The sequence below is a fragment of the Ixodes scapularis genome, unplaced genomic scaffold (assembly GCF_016920785.2).
Source record: "Ixodes scapularis isolate PalLabHiFi unplaced genomic scaffold, ASM1692078v2 ptg001463l_1___fragment_2___debris__unscaffolded, whole genome shotgun sequence".
Classification (NCBI taxonomy): Eukaryota; Metazoa; Arthropoda; class Arachnida; order Ixodida; family Ixodidae; genus Ixodes; species Ixodes scapularis.
This window is the reverse complement of record NW_024610153.1, coordinates 85,657-102,896: the sequence shown is the minus strand read 5'-3', so window position 1 is coordinate 102,896 and position 17,240 is coordinate 85,657. Positions and strand designations below refer to the sequence as shown.

Sequence of the window (17,240 nt, the reverse complement as noted above, 5' to 3'; positions counted from 1 at the left end):
AACAAACCTTTGTGAGTGTTATCAGCAAACCCCGTATAGAGGTGACCACAATGATCCCAACAAGGATGAAGGAAATGTGCTGAGACCAGAACTTCACCTGCCAACATAAGAGATAAAAAATATTGTGCCCATAAATATGATGTCATGCCAATCACTGCCAAAACTTGTACCATATGATGATTGAAATGTAATGACATGCATTCACATCAGTTTTTCACATGCTCCTGAATGCAACTGCTTTTTGCATGCCCATGTGAGAATACCTGGGCTGTGGCATGGTCCTGTTCAGGTCCTCTTCATTTTCTACCTATAGTATGAAGCTGAGTTCCTCATACTGCAGGCATAACAATCAGCACTGCAATTTATATTTTAAGATCCGATTTTTTTACATTTCTAGCACACACGAAACAAGTGCTTGTTTTGTGTTTTTCCCTCTTTCATGCCAAAAGTTTCAGACTTCAGACGTTTGAAACTTTGTTTTTTGGTTGTTATTAGTTGGACATTCACCTAGATTTTTCAAATTACTATCCCTCATTCGGCAATGTTCGGCCATTCTCTACTCCTATCTTTTTAAAGCGATAGTCTTAAGGAGCATGTGTCACAAAAAAAGCCGGTGTCGCCATTGGCGTCGGCATCGGTGGGACGGGAAAATCCTGATAGGTCGATAGGGTCATGACGTCACAGCCACATGACCTTGTACGGGAAACAACCCACAACGCTCACATGAAACGTAATGTCACACGTGGAATGAAAGTGATAAAAACATAATATGTAATGCAAACGAAAGGTCGCTGAGTGTCTCAAATGATTTCACTTTATAAAGTAATTCATTTGCCTTAAAGAAAAAAATATGAAGAATTTCATGTGGAGGCGGGATTCGAACCCACGACCTTCGGTTGCGAGCCACACATGCTACCGACTAAGCCATGCAGACACGGTTGCACGACTTGGGAAGGAGCGGCGGTTTGACGTTTAGCTAATGTGTTGTGCTCTTTTTTTTTTTTTCTCACAAAAGTAAAGTTGTCCAAATGGCCTTAAAAAGAAATAATAATGAACAGTATACAGAAACACGTATGTGGCACGAGGCTGAAGTGTGAATGAAGCAGTTTGACATTTCCCCCTGGACAAGCTACCACTGAAGCGCCTGCTCCAGGTGTGTATGACTAAAAAAGTTTGAAAGAACAAAAAGTTAAATCAGACAATACAAAATAACCTGAACACAATAACCTCGATGAAACTGACATATTTACACAGGTTGTGCGCAAGCATACTCAGCACACTCATACACAGAACTGGTTTGCACCTGCGAGCATAGACATGTACGCTCGGTCAAGAGGAGAAAAAGCGCACACGAATATGGTGATGGAAAAATGAGACGTTTGTGATTCCCTGTAATGCTAAATTAGAGTGCAGCTCTTGAGGAGGGGGAGGGGAACGTTTGGAGGGGAGGGTATGTTTCCTCTCTCTCCTTTCCTCCTCCTCTTGTTTTTTCCTTTTCCTCCTCCTTTTCTTCTGCCTCTGAATTTGCCCAGGGGTGACGTGACATGAAGTCGTGACGTCATTTTCCCGCTAAATTTAGCGGAAAAACTGAACTGGTGTTGAGGTCACATGACGTCGATTTCCACCCTAAATTTAGCGGGGAAACCTAACCCACTAAATATAGCGGGAAAGTTTTCCCGCTCAATTTAGTGGGGAAATTTTTCCACTAAATTTAGCGGGAAAACTGTCGTCACATCACCTCAACACAAACTCAGTTTGCCGCTAAATTTAGCGGGGAAACTCTGACGTCCCATAATGCAACGCGCGCGGTTACGTTGACGGCGCCGTCACTCAACCCGGAAACGGGCGCCTAAGAGCTGCGCTCTAAAACATAAGAGATACTCTTACCCATGCACAGGCCATAGAGAATATATGTCCTCTCTTCTGAAAGAGTGCTAAATTCTTTCAGGACAATTAACTGCATATAGCAGTCTTAAATAGTAACGCGTTACTAGTAATGCGTTACTGTAATTTTGTTACTTTTTTTGGTAACTTGTAACTGTAGCGAGTTACTTTTTTTGGTAACTTGTAACTGTAGCGAGTTACTTTTTTAAAACGTAACTTGTAACTGTAGTTCTATTACTTTTTTCTGAGGTAACGATGAAAGTAATGCCGTTACTTTTGTCGTTACTTTCCAGTGTTTTATGAATATTATATACCTGAATGAGTACAATTTGATATTCCTTACACTTTTCAAATCGTTTATTCCAACATTTCGAGTGTCAAGTTGGGCTTGCACGAACTTGTGAATACGTTCTTTCTCACGAGTCACGACCCGAATATAGAAACGTGTAGATGTCATGAAAAAAAAAATCTAGTTATCTTTACGCACGCGCTTGTACTTTGTGACTGAACGCTTACATCTTAGTGTGAAGCACTATCTATGTTGTGGGTTTTCTTTTTTCTGTGAAAACGCTTTTTAATCAGGTGAATTAACCATGAAACAACAAAACACGCGGAGGGCACTGCGCATGTTTTGTATTTTGATTTGCGCCACTGCTCTGGCGTGGAAATTTTCAAACACTAATTTTGAAAAGCAACTTCTGCTAAGTTACAATATGAAGTAAAAAGCATACTTTGTAATGTTATGCAATAAAACTTGGTGAAGAGCGTTTTCTAATTTTTCCTAATTTTTTTTTTTTTATAGAAAAGTAACTGAAAAGTAATGTAGTTACTTCTTAAAAGTACCGTAACTGTAACTGTAACGAGTTACTCTTTTGTTGCGGTAACTAACGGTAACTTCGCTACTTTTTCCTCTGAAAGTAACTGTAACTGTAATGAATTACTTTTTAAAAGTAACTTACCCAAGACTGGTATATAGCCACATTAACCCTCCCTCCCCTAGAAAGAGCTTTGCAAGGTATTTGTGCTTCAAGGAGAATACCAGGTTGTTCCTGAATGAGGAAGGTAGCAACATCTCCCTTCCCCTCTAACGTGCAAACTTTTTTCTTATTTTTTTTACTCTCACAGTTGCAGATATCTGACTGCTATCCCGTCTACGGTACTACTATTCCAGAATAGTAGGTGGCATTTCTACACGTGGTTTAATCGTAAGTCAGAATGCAGTGCAAGCCTAAAAAACATACAAATGCGCCTACACAGACAGAGAGCTCACTGTCATTGTGCACTTTCTGGATCTGATTGGATTGGTAATGATGTGATCGGTCAGAGTAATTTTAGAGCATTTCTTCGAGCAGCTAAAAGTCAATTTTGGAGCAGCAAAAGGAACTTTCAGAGAATATGCCTACACTTCATTCTCATTCCTACCACTGCAAATATTATACACTAACCGCCAAATCCACAAACCTCACTCCAATAGAGGCGCCCTTCCACTACCTCGAGGAAGGCGCTTGGGCCGGCGCTGGTCAATCGCGACGACAGATAGGCGGCCTAGGCTGCTTATCTGTCATCGCGATTGGCTGCATGCCCTTTGTTCCTGTCCAAACCAGGTGACAAAAATTAAAATTAAAAATAATTATGACAAAATAAAGGAAAATTCAAGAATGTCACGTTTTGCAGGATACATTTCGGAATATTGTCGTTGTACGACATTCCTACTATTGTATTCTTTAAATTCTGCAGGCTCTCCACAAAGACAGAAGTAGAAAAGTTTGATAAATCAAAAAGTAACTTAGATAAGAAAGCAATATTTTGGTTGTATCACCCTACATGCATTACCAACATATATGTGCCAAACTTTATTAGAATCTATTGAAAATCATAAAAGTTTCTGTCGATCCCCACTTCATCTCTTAAGGTCTAAAAAATATGCCACAATATAGATGAACTATGTAAATAATGCCATTTTTGTTACAAAGACTGATGCAAGCAGTTAGTCAAGTGAGACAAGTGCAGCACCGCTCCCAGGACTATTTTTGGCAACCCACCAGCTTGTGATAAACCTCAAACCTACGTTGAAACCAAACTAGAGTCCTTCGGCTATCCACGTGATTGTGGAACATAATTCTCGGCACTAAAATTAATTTCTTGACGGTGCTGGGAAACCATCGATCACCGGTGATCGATGGCCTTTGGGCACGGTCAGGAAAAAGCTAAGCCTCATGAAAACAAAACGTGCTTATCTAACAACCGAAATCACAAGTTTCACAAGTTGAAAACAAAACCGTTTCAAGATGCAATAGTAGTATGGTATGAAATAAAGCTTAATACTTACTGACTACAGTTTTCATTATTAGGAAATAAAAAAAAAATATCCCGAGTCTCTGTTTAGCAAACATAAAAGTATTCCAATACTTAAATTAACACAAATCTACTCTATTTGATAAAAGTACAAACAAAAAAATATTGAAAGCTTCATGATATCATCCCCGCTCATACATACACACTTAATTGACTCTTACTAGAACAGGCATAACTGACTAGAATTTAAGAAAGCTTGTTGAGGGGTTTGATAAAAAAAAGTGATTGACAAAACTAGCAAGTAGAACCATAAAAAGGAAAGCTGTCTTTACAAAACAATTGTCTGGATGCGTTCTAGCACAACAGTTTAGAGTTTGCATCGCTCAGCAGGAGATTCACACTGTTCTCCTTGTCCTGCCAGCTTGCTGTTTGTGTGCCAGTGCATGTATTCGCCACGAACATTATTCACAAGAAAGTTTACAGATGAGGCAACCAATTATTGCTTTAATTATTACCTTTAAGACACGAATGGGGAGCGATGAAGCGGTCTCAGCAAAAGCAAATACCCTGAACATGGAAAAAAAAATTAAATATGGCAAATGTTTATTTAATTTTGTAGAGTACTTATCGCTTTTTCCAGAGATTAGATGACAGCTAGGTAAACACATGCCAGCAGGCTCTTAGGTATGTTTATATACCATAAAGTCCTGAAAGCACACCCATCCAAAATGCAAAGATAAATGATGCGTGAGTGTGGGGGGGCACTACAAGTTACATGAAATGGGAACTCTTCGACTTCAAAGTTTCCTAGTTTTTCCCTCATCAGAGCCTCGGGTTTTAAACATCATGATTAAATCTCACCAGCTCGCCTGCACACTCACCGTCTTTTCATTAATGATACCACAGATCGCAGACATCGCGAATTTGCGTTCCGCAGCGCGAGAAGTACACAGGAATTCGCTATGAACTCCCCTGTCAAGGGTACGGCAGCAGAACGCGGAAGAAGTGCATTCACACTTCACAGTGTGATATACATGCAAGAACCTGCTAAAAAACTCGGGTGTCAAGGGAACCGATATCGCATGTGCAAATCGTGATAAAAACAAACAAATGCGAGTGCAAGTTACGAATTTGCATGTCACGGGAACGGATACCGCAAATTGCAAATGCTCCAGATTCGCGTGTCGAGGTGCCCTAAGCACGAGGGAACCCGCGGCGAACGCGGTTGTCACATATATCGACACAGCAAATCGTGCGGCTCATGTGATTTAAAAAAAACGAAATGGGTGATTTCTCAGGGGGCGGGAGTCCATACTACCGGCGCGCAGCTGGCCAAGTAGGCAGCGCGGCCGTGGACTAACAGTTATCGTGCTTGCCTCCCATGCGAAGAGCCAGGGCTCGAATCCTGGGAGCGACGCATCTTTTATTTATTCTTGCAATTTAGTGTTCCGGTAAATTCGAGAATCCTGTTGCTTGTTCGAGGTCCGAATGTTCTACGCGCCGAACCTTCTATGCCGGTTGTTCCAGAAGCTAACATGTGTACATAAGGGGCTCCGCGTGGCGAGCCACGGTTAGTCTTGCCCCAGCGTTTGACTCTGCTGTTACGCCGTCTTCGACGCCTGTGATGCTCTGCTGTTATCTTCTGTTTCCTTTTTATTTTTGGGCACAAGTTCACCCCATTAAACGTTTGAGTTTGCCCAGTTATTCTTTGTTTCCTTGCCTGTTCATTCGCGACAGTACGGTATACACAATTCAATGCTTTAATGCGTGCGTTATTTTGAATACATGCAGCCATGTTCAGCACCACTGTGCAAAACAAAAAAAAAGTAAGTAGACGACGAATTGATGCCTCAGTACTTCTAACAAAGCCACCTATGTATGTCCCATTTTTGAAGATCAGACACCACACATTGTTGACACTATCACATTGGTATGGTGGTTCCAAAACATTTGTTCAGGATTATCTAAAAGAAAAGAACACGGTGAACCACTGTAGCCAGCAAAGAAGGAGGAGGAGGAAGGAAGGGAAGGAAGGAAGATAAGGTAGTTAACCATGGTATTTTGTCCCGGTTTGCTACATTGTAAAGAAGAATATCCAAATAAACATAGTATTAAAAAAATTTTTTTTTGATTTTGGCTAGTTTTGGTGCAACATTTGTGCTTGGGCGCAGCATGGCACAGTGAAAGTGAATTGGCGCAGAATAGCGCAACGCTTCCACCCCTGAACGTATGATTTTTCAGAATTCCCAGGTTTGGGAAATGTAGCAGTTTGATAGTTTAGACTCATGTTACAGATAAGAAAAAGAGGGTGCAGGAGGGCCATAAAAGCCCACTTTTCGTGTAAGGCTTGTCAAATTATGATGCGCTGGAGAGAACCAGCCTTCTGCCTTAAGTCCTTATTTCAAACTCTTTGTTTGTTTTTCGCCCATTGAAAAGCACGCGGGAAGCACCTCAGCACGTGCCTTTTATCGTAGTGCCGCAGTGCTCTTCCACAGCATAAAGGCCGTCTGCTTTCATCGCCGTCACCATGGCAACGAATGTCGAATTACCTTTTTGGACGGCGCGTGTATCACTGGGAAGCGTGTTAACCCACCCCCCGCCTGCGTTCCCACCGCTTTGCAGCAACAGTCTGTGGCTGCTCATTACAAAACTATTAAGTGGCTATAGTCCGTTGCAACTCAAGAAGGTAGGGTGAGGGTGAGACGTGTCGGGGAGGAGGTAGACGGAACGCAGAAGAAGAGAGGGGGAACCTGTTTCTCTCCTTAGCGTTCCTTCTGCTTCCTCCTCCCCGGTCCGTCTTACCCTTGCCCTACCTTCTCGAGTTGCAACGGACTACAGCAGACGGCGTTTGGAAAATCGGTGTTCATTGCCATGGTGTCGGCGATGAAAGCAGACAACCTTTAGGCTGTGGAAGAACACTGTGGCGCAGCGATATGAGGTGCGTGCTGATACTCTTCCCGCATGCTTTTCAATAGGCAGAAAGCAAACAAAAAAAGTTTGAAATAAAGACTTAATGCAGAAGGCTGGTTTTCTCCAGCGCCTCATAATTTGACAAGCCTTACACGAAAAGCATGTGTTTAGACCGGAGTTTGGAGTATGTATCTTTTACAACAACATGGGTCTAAAGTATCAAGGTGCCGGAAATGTCAACGGTGGGCGCCCAAACAAAGTGGGTGCTTCCGTGCACCCACTTCGCACCTTCACCTCCCCCCACCCCCACCCCTCACTCTGCTCCACTCTCCTTGTTCGAAAAAGCGGCGGCAATCGGGGATGCAATAACACGCAATAACGTTGTGGTGTTCAGGCCTGCTGAGTATGACAGTTCGCAGCCATAAGCGCAGGCAAAATTGCATCGTCATCCTGTGGCATGATCGAGCAGTAGGTGATCAGTCAGAGCAATGGGCGGTCAGTTGGAGCGGTGGGCGGCAAAGTAACTGCCGCCCACCGTAAGGAGAACCCTGAGCTTAACTATTACTCTCTGACCAGAGGGAAGACAGAGGAGGGAGCCTGCTAATTGACAAGGCCGAAAGGGAAATCTGGTGTTCGATTTGTTGCAAATGCATTGAACTTGCAGTCTTTCTTCGCATTGTTGTACGTAGTTCACAAAGTCGTAGTACGCAAATTTTGGGTATTACCATAAAATTGTTTTACTACAGCTTTCTTCCTATGATGATACAACGTGATAAGAGCAGTATGCCATGACGGTCTCGGTCGTTTACATGCATGCCCCAACATTTGACGGCATCATTTTACTGTCGTGCTTAAAAAATCAGATTGATGAACTGCAGCCAAAAATAATTTTTGCATTTTAATTGTTAAATGCATTTTTCTAGTTTTATTTAATTCGGCATATATTATTTTTATAATACGACTGGTCCAAGAGCCTCACTTTTATGGCAGTGATAAAAGTCTGGACATGCTTCTAAGGGTCTTCCACACTCTCAGCCTTTCTCCGGTAACATGCCTGCTAATTTGCATCCTAGTTGCAACTCGTTCATACATAGGTACTATGTATATCTAAGGTGGTGTTGGTGCCTCATGGCAGTTCCAGCGACAGTTAGTAGGTGCACAGGTTGCTCGGTGGTGTCAATCGATCTGGTTCCCGTCACCCTTCCAGGTGCTGCTTGCACTGTGCATCGGAGCATAAAGAAAGTATGACTCACGTCGACATCAAATCCCATGTAGTGGACCGCAATCTCCATTCCTCTCGTTACAGGGTCCACTCTCCCAACCCGATCAAAGACAATGTTGATGGTGCACTGAAAAGCAAATGGATATGAGAAACACACGACTTTGTGAACACCTGAACCAAGTTTCTCAGTGCGAAACTTTAAATCGGTACCAAGACTAATGACAAAGTATAGTCACAGTGCCAGGGTGTCGAACCGAACACAAACCGAAAATTGGAACAAAACCATTCTTTTTAACTGAACCGACACAAAATCGTAATCAAACATTTCATATCGAACCCGAACTGGAATGGAACCAAAACCTCACATGGCAGTTGCCATTAATCAAAAAATGATTCGGCGCAATAAAAATGTCAACCACACCTTCATGCGGGTGCCGGCGCGAAGTCAATTAAATATTCACGATAGTGGTGTCAGAGGTGCGGTTTTCACTAAGCAAGCGGCAGTGACATGGAGACAGCTCAATAATGGAACAAATAAATATATTTTGAGGTCTAGTATGTGCCGCACGACTTGGCTTTAGCTAGTCGGAGTGGAGGGTTTTACGGTCCACTTTACGATGGACCACAAAGGATGCCATGATCCTCCAGAGTCAATGCTTGGCTCGGTGAGTGTCACGTGTCCTTCCGCTTGGGCGGAGCAACACAAGGAGCGCAAAGTCACGTGACCAGCTACAAGCCATGGATTGGCTCGGCTAGCTCGTAGTGTCCATTGCGACAAATTGTAAGGCGAAACGGAGTATACCTAACAATGTCAAGAAGTTAAAGAGCTATTTGTTGCGTGTATGTGTTGCTGCTGCAATATTCCCTAAAGTGACACTGACAGGGTATTTATGCTCGCAGAGGTTTTTATTTTTGCATGACCTATAAGAGCCAAACTGCTCAGAACATAATTTGCGGCTCGAAATTTGTTTTCTTTCTGTCCAAAAACAGCTGGTCGAGAATCGGCCGGTTTCAGTCGTGCTCACTTATTTCCATGGTCACGTGGCGTTCAAACTATGTGTATCAAATATATTCAAGGTGGTGGGTCAATAGAAAAAAAAATATGAACCCCATTTTTTGTGGCCTCCAAAAAACTGCAAATATACGCTGATTGGAAAAAAAAAGAAGAAAACTGTTGCACAGATCACAGGGAGTACATGTGCGATATACTGGGGGCTGGACGACGTGATGGCGGTGCACGACTGACCAATGGTGCGATGGACGTGGGGCCGCTACTTCGAAGCTGTCGTTCGTGGTACCGGCCAATCGATCTTCAAGCACAGAACATCAAGCGGAAGGATGTAAGTATGAAAGAATCGCACAACAAAAAGTCAGGCAAGTTTGTTGCCATCGTTTTCTGCTTCAGAGGCCGGAGAAGCAGAGTAAAAAAAAAAAAAAAAATGCGGTCAGGTGTGGCCATTAAGTCATGAGCTTCCGTCATCATGCTTCGGTTTCGAGCAGTTGTGTTTTTTTGGCTTTATTAATAATATACATGACTCTGCAGCAAAATCTTGATTTTACAGTCTCCTGACACCATTCTAAATCGCCTCGCCTCGCCCCCCCCTCCCCCAACCCGACGTCATCCTCTAGGCATCATCCTAGACGTCGTAAAGATAACAGCTTCGCTGGTCCTCCATCTTCACGTGAAGTGGAAGGGCTCTACAATTCTTTGTTTTGTTTAATGCGAATGACGCTGTGTCAAACAACCTTTGTTTCTTTTCAAACAACTGGGAGCTGTGAACATTTCGCTCCATTTAATGCAGGAAATGTTCAGACAGCCACAGTAGAGTAAGAGAGAGAGAGGTATGTTTATTTACAGGAAAGCAAAGAGGTCAACCTGCTTGTGAGGGCTGGTTTGCTACTTTGCGTGAAAAGGAAGAGAGCAGAGAGACAGCAGACAGAATAGAGAAGTAAAGAAAGAGTGAGATCACATATACACTCGTATCCCCCCCCCCCACACACACACACAATAAAACACATATATACGCACTCAAAGATTGGCGAAAAATAAATAGCCACACGTAAATTAAAAAGAGTGATGTCAGTTCACAACTCTTGGTCCAGGCGGGTATCCTTTAAGAACCAGAGTAAAGCGTTGGTTGCTTTGGATTCTTTCGCTACTGAAGTCCAGGGTCCTAATATATGGCTGAGCTCAATGTCCTGATCATGTATCTTCAAGGATTGTTTTAGTGTTTTCCTTTGGGAACTATATAGTGAACAATGGCAGAGTACATGTTTAATGTCGTGTGTTATTGAGCATGCTGTACAATGCGGTGAATCTACTTGGCCGATCATATGAAGATATTTTCTAGTAAAAGCCACATTCAAGCGTATTCGATGCAGCACAGTTTCTGTTCGTCGTTTTATATTTCCCGGCATTCGAAATTTTAATTCCGGGTCAATCTGTTTCAAGTGCGCATAATAGTAGCATGGATCTGTCCATAGTATGGATGATATTTCTCTCCCAATTTTTCGGACTATATCATTTGCATCTGTCCTTGACAGAGGAATTGCACAGGTATTATCAACTTCGTGGGCGTCCCTAGCAGCTTTGTCAGCACAAATGTTGCCGGGTATGCCACTATGCCCCGGTACCCACTGTAAGACAATTTCATGTCCCTGACACCTCACATCATGGATCTTCTGCATTATGTCATAAATCAGTTGAGCATTTACGTTATTCTTTCTTTTATGCATGAGTGCGCTGAGAGCGGACTTAGAGTCTACAAATATTGTCCAGTTTTGGGGGTTTTGGGTGCTGATGTAGGCAGCAGCTGCCCGGATAGCCGCAAGTTCAGCTGCTGTCGAGGACGTAATATGGCTCAGTTTCGTTTTGATCGTCGTGCTAGTTGACGGAATATAGGCTCCAATGGATGATGATATAAAGTTAGTTGACCCGTCCGTATATATGTGTTGCGATGAGAGATAGGCATGATGTATATACTCAAGCGTTAGCTGCATCATAACAGGTGTTGGGGTTGCTGCTTTTTGCGTAACACCGGGGATGTTCAATTTAATGTCGATAGAACTGCACGTCCACGGTGCTTGCTGCGGGGTTTTAGCTAATTCAAAAGTATTTGAAATATACCCATGGAGTTGCGAGATGATCTTCGAAAAGCGGGCAGAGGGTTTAACCTCCGTAATATTCGCCAGATGATGTGCTTGGCTGCGCGCTTGGTGTCGTAGGTGGACTCGAATAGTTTCTTGGGTTCTGAGGATACCGGGCGAAATTGCTCTAGCTTCAACAAGAGTTCCAATGTTTGATGTGCATTTTGGAAGTCCTAGGCAAACTTTTAGAGCCTGTGCTTGAACACTTTCCAGGTCTTTCATTGACGACTTGGAGATACCATGCATGACTGAAATACTGTAGCGTAATAGTCCGACAAAAAGAGCGTTGTAAAGGGTCAAAAGTGCTCTTACTGAACATCCCCATCTCGTTCCACTTATCATTTTAATAATTTGTGTGAAGGACTTCAGCTTTTGCTTTATGCGCCTGATGTGTGGGGACCATGACAAAGATCGATGTAGGGTCACTCCTAAGAATGTATGTTCTTTGACGTATTCAATTGGTGTCCCCCCTATTAGAATGGGATATCTCCTTGTATCCTTTCTCGTGAAGGCGATAGCAGCAGATTTGGCTGGGGAGATTTGCATTCCATGTGAATGGAGGTATTTTACAGTTTTACATTTTACAGTCACGGGTGGTGACCAAAAGAAAACAGGAAATAAACAAGAAGAAATAAACGTTTAATGTGGCGAACTTGTGCCAAAAATAAAAGAGTACAAAAGATAATAATAGAGCGTCGCGGGCGTCGAAGTCGGCGTGGCAGCAGAGTCGAACGCTGGGGCGAGACTGACTCGACAAGGTCGCGGTCGGCCTCTTATCTAGAGTGCGTCGCTATCTCGAAGATTCGGCGAAAGCGGTTCGAGCGTCGCGTGATCGGGGCGAGAATGAACACGCACTTTCTAGAAAACAAATGCAGGGATAAATGATAGAAGTTACGTGCGGTACATGAATAAACGGGAACTTTCTGGAGGACCGTGACCGAGCGTTGCTTTCTCAGCCTTGCGCGCGGCATTACTCCCCCCTTTAAAAGTGCATCGCCCCGATGCAGTGTAAAACAAATCAAAATAAAAAAAGAACGATAAACTAAAGAGTCTTTTGGAGCACAAAAGGTCCACAGTCCTATCGAGCGTAGTACGGCTTCAGGCGCACGACGTGGACGACCTCAGGTCGTGGTGGGCGGCGTGACGATGTTCGTGTTCCGTCGGGCATCACCTCGTAGTTCAGTTCGCCGAGGCGACGAAGTACCTTGTATGGTCCAAAGTACCGTTTCAGCAGTTTCTCACTGAGGCCGCGGCGACGGATGGGCGTCCATACCCACACCCTATCTCCGGGCTGGAAGTGGACGTCCCTGCGACGAAGGTTGTAGCGGCCGGCGTCGACGCGTTGCTGGTCTTGAATCAGGAGTCGGGCGAGCTGGCGAACTTCTTCGGCGCGTTGAGCAACCGCCTGGGCGTCGTCGCTCTCGTTGTCAGATGGCTCATGGGGCAGCATGGCGTCCAGCATGGTCGTTACCTTCCGACCATGTACCAGCTGGAAAGGGGTGAATCCAGTGGTCTCTTGAACCGCCGTATTGTAAGCGAACGTGACGTAGGGCAGCACCTCGTCCCACGTCTTGTGCTCTACGTCGACGTACATAGAGATCATATCGGCGATTGTCTTGTTGAGTCGCTCCGTCAGCCCGTTGGTCTGCGGGTGGTACGCTGTGGTGCGGCGATGGCTGGTGTGGCTGAGACGAAGGACTTCTTGCGTCAGCTGGGCCATGAATGATGATCCACGGTCTGAGATCAGGACTTCGGGAGCGCCGTGCCGGAGGACGATGGATTCAATGAAAAACTTGGCAACTTCCACAGCAGTTCCGGAAGGAAGGGCTTTCGTTTCGGCATACCGCGTGAGATAATCTGTGGCGACGATGATCCAGCGATTTCCCGACGTCGACGGCGGAAAAGGGCCAAGTAGATCCATTCCGATCTGCTGGAAGGGTGCTGTTGGCGGAGGAATTGACTGCAAGAGTCCGGCCGGCCTCGTCGGAGGTTTCTTTCGTCGCTGGCATTCATGACATGATCGCGTGTACAGGTGGACGGTTTTGGGGAGCTTGGGCCAGTAATACTTTTCACGAATACGTGCCAGGGTCCGGCTGTAACCAAGGTGTCCGGACGTCGGGTCGTCGTGGCAGGCTTGAAAGATCTCCTCCCGAAGGTCGGTCGGGATTACCAGCAGCCATGGCGAGTTGTTGTTCCCGAAGTTCTCTTTGTAGAGTACACCTTGTCTAATGGCGAAGGTCGGCAGCGCTCGTGAAAAAACACGTGGCATCGCACTCCCGCGCCCTTCCAGGTGCTCTATTAGTGCGCGCAGCTCAGGATCGTCTCGTTGACGCCGGGCCATGTCGTCGATGTTCACTGCGCCCAGAAAACACTCCTCGTCATCGTCGTCGCTGCTGCCGGAAGGTGTTGCGACGGGAGCTCTGGACAGGCAGTCGGCGTCGCTGTGCTTGCGGCCTGACTTGTAGACGACGGTCATGTTGAACTCTTGTAGTCGGAGACTCCACCGCGCGAGGCGTCCTGACGGGTCCTTGAGGTTCGCAAGCCAGCAGAGCGAGTGGTGGTCCGTGACTACCCGGAACGGGCTCCCGTATAAGTACGGACGAAACTTCGTGATTGCCCAGACGACCGCAAGGCATTCTTTCTCAGTCGTGGAGTAATTTCTCTCCGCCTTGGTCAATGTCCGACTTGCGTAGGCGATGACTCGCTCGGTGCCTTCTTGTACTTGAACCAAAACCGCGCCAAGCCCTGCGTTACTTGCGTCCGTGTGAATCTCGGTTTCCGCATCCTGGTCGAAATGTCCAAGAACAGGAGGAGTCTGTAGTCGTCGCTTCAGCTCGTCAAATGCCTGCTGCTGTTCATCGGCCCATTCGAACTTCTCGGCGTCCTTCGTGAGGTGTGTGAGCGGTGCGGAAATTCTTGCGAAATCTCGAACGAAGCGCCGATAGTAGGCACATAGCCCAAGGAACCTTCGGACGGCCTTCTTGTCTCTTGGCGCTGGAAATGCTGCGACGGCACGAGTCTTCTCGGGGTCTGGGCGGACACCTTCGTTACTAACCACGTGGCCGAGGAACTTCAGTTCGTCATAAGCGAACCGACACTTTGACGGCTTCAGGGTGAGTCCGGCGGTCCGTATGGCTTGGAGAACTGCTCGGAGTCGTCGCAAGTGCTCGTCGAAGTCGCTGGAAAACACGACGACGTCGTCGAGGTAGACGAGACAGCTCTGCCACTTTAGTCCTGCCAGTACGGTGTCCATGACACGTTGGAAAGTTGCTGGCGCCGTGCACAGTCCGAAGGGCATCACTTTGAACTCGTACAGTCCATCCGGCGTGACGAAGGCTGTCTTTTCTCGGTCTCTTTCGTCGACTTCGATCTGCCAGTAGCCGCTCTTCAGGTCCATCGATGAGAAATATCGAGAGTGGCGCAGCCGGTCTAGAGTGTCGTCGATGCGGGGGAGTGGGTAGACGTCTTTCTTCGTCACCGTGTTCAGCTGCCGGTAGTCTACACAGAACCTAAGCGTCCCGTCTTTCTTCTTAACCAGTACGACTGGAGAGGCCCAAGGACTGCTTGAAGGTTGAATTATGTCGTCGTTCAGCATTTCTTGAACTTGCTCCTGGATCGCCTGCCTTTCTTTAACGGAGACTCTGTATGGCGATCGATGCACCGGGCGCGCGTCGTCCTCGGTAACGATGCGGTGCTTCGCAACGGTGGTTTGGCGCACCTTCGACGACGTGGCAAAGCAGTCGCGGTATTCGGCGAGAAGGTTAATCAACTGTCGTCGTTTCGGGCCCGGGAGTTTAGGGTCAATGTCGAGCTGCGCTGGCGACGCACTGTCTTGCTGAGGTGGCGAGAATTCGTCAGTAATGGCGGCGACAGCGGCGGAGTTTTGGAGTTCCTCGACCTGGCCCACGGCTGCACCTTTTGTGAGGTGTTGCGCTTCATTTCGGAAGTTCGTGACGAGGACCACAGTGCGGCCATCCTGAAGTTCAGCAACTCCTCTTGCGACGCCTATTCCTCTTCCCAGAAGCAACTGGAGGCTTCCTTCGAGCAGAACTTCGCCGCAGAAATCTTCGGTGATCCCGACGGGTACGAAAACACTCGACCGCGGCGGTAAGTTCACGTGGCTGGCGAGGACTCGGACCGCAGATGACGTCGCTTTGGGTTCCTCCGGTGGTGAAACAGGCTTTCGCAGCGTCAACCGGTTTGCTCCGAGGTCGATGACGGCGCCATACTCGCAGAGGAAGTCCATTCCGAGGATAACGTCCCTCGAACAGTCTTGCAGAACGACGAACATTACAGGGCACGTCTCACCGTGGATCTCGACGTGAGCGGTGCATCGCCCGACTGGTGTGATGAGGTGCCCACCGGCGGTTCGTATTTGAGGTCCATCCCACGGCGTCGTGACTTTTCGAAGGCGGCGGGAGAGCCTCCCACTCAAAACTGAGTAGTCTGCTCCGGTGTCCACGAGTGCCGATGCGTCGTGGCCGTCGATGATGACGTTTAGGTTGTTGGACACCGTTTCAGGAGCGTCGTTTCGGTCTCCGGTAGCGTTCGAGTGGGGGCCCTCCGACGTTCGTGGAGGATCTTGGCGTCGGTCGTCTTCGGCAACTCCACCTCCAGGGGTTGCCGCGCCTAGTTTCCCCGGCGTGGAGCGAGGGGTGACAGGCTTTCACGTCGGGGTCGGTGCATCGGCGAAGCTGGACGTCGTGGTGACGGCGACCGGAACTCTCGGCGTGACGCAGGCTCGGGGGACTGGGGTCGTCGCAGGTACTCGTCGATCTCCCGAGGGCGTTCACCATACCGGGGGCGCGGGTCGCTTGGATGGAATCCGCGCAGCCCGAGTCGTCGGTATGGGCATCGGCGGTACACATGGTCAGCTTCCCCGCAGTGGTAACACAGCGGGCGTCGGTCGGCCGTCCTCCAGACGTCTGTCTTCCTCGGCGCAGGTCGCTCTGGGGGAACGTGCGCCTGATCTTCCGGCCGTCGGGGGTACTGCGGCGTTGGGGCGTCTCTTCGAGGTGGTGCCGTGGCTTGGCGGGAAGCTTGCGGCGGTCGTCGGGCCATGGCGGCGTAGCTCAACGTCGGTTCCTCCGGTGCCACCCTGGTGACGGGAACCTCTGGTTGGAGCGCGCGATGCACTTCCTCTCGGACAGCCTCGGCGACGGAAATGGTTGGCGGACGGCTGGTGGTTGGCAGCAACCTTCGCAGTTCCTCCCGGACAACCTCCCGGATAATTTCGCGGATGTCCGTACCAGGCACGTTTTCACCGCTAAGCAGCGCGGTTGCAGTGACGCTTGGCTGCCGCTGGTAGTGGGAAGCGCGCGCTTGGAGGGCGCGCTCGATGTTTGTCGCCTCGCTGACGAAGGCGTCAACGGTTGCCGGCGGGTTGCGGACGAGGCCTCCGAAGATGTCGTCCTTCACGCCCCGCATCAAAATGCGCAGCTTCTTTCCCTCGGTGGCCTGAGGATCGGCGCGGGAGCTCAGGCGGAGCACGTCTTCCACAAAGCTCGTGACGCTTTCATTGGGGCCCTGGGTCCTGGTTCGCAGTAGGTCCTCGGCTCTCTCTCGGCGGTGGTGGTTGACGAACGTAGCCTTCAGGTCGGTCTTGAAGATGTCCCACGACGTCAAAGAGGACTCATGGTTCTCGTACCAGTGCTTGGCGGTTCCCTCAAGCGAGAAGTAAACGTTGTGCAGGCGTTGCTCGTCGGTCCAGCCATTGTGGCGGGCAACGCGTTCATACTGGTCAATCCAGTCTTCGACGTCTTCGTAGAGTTCACCGTGGAAG

General features: G+C 47.6%; 1 protein-coding gene across 1 annotated transcript in view; it reads right to left on the bottom strand.

Moving 5' to 3' along the window:
* Positions 1–17,240, bottom strand: part of LOC8053646 (Golgi pH regulator) — a 47,241-nt gene that overhangs the window by 3,142 nt on the left and 26,859 nt on the right. Inside the window, exons 11-12 of the mRNA XM_029972650.3 lie at positions 8,343–8,438; positions 8–97 (exon numbers count right to left, since the gene is read on the bottom strand). Coding sequence (XP_029828510.1) covers positions 8–97; positions 8,343–8,438 — 186 coding nt within the window. The remainder of the gene's footprint in view (positions 1–7; positions 98–8,342; positions 8,439–17,240) is intronic.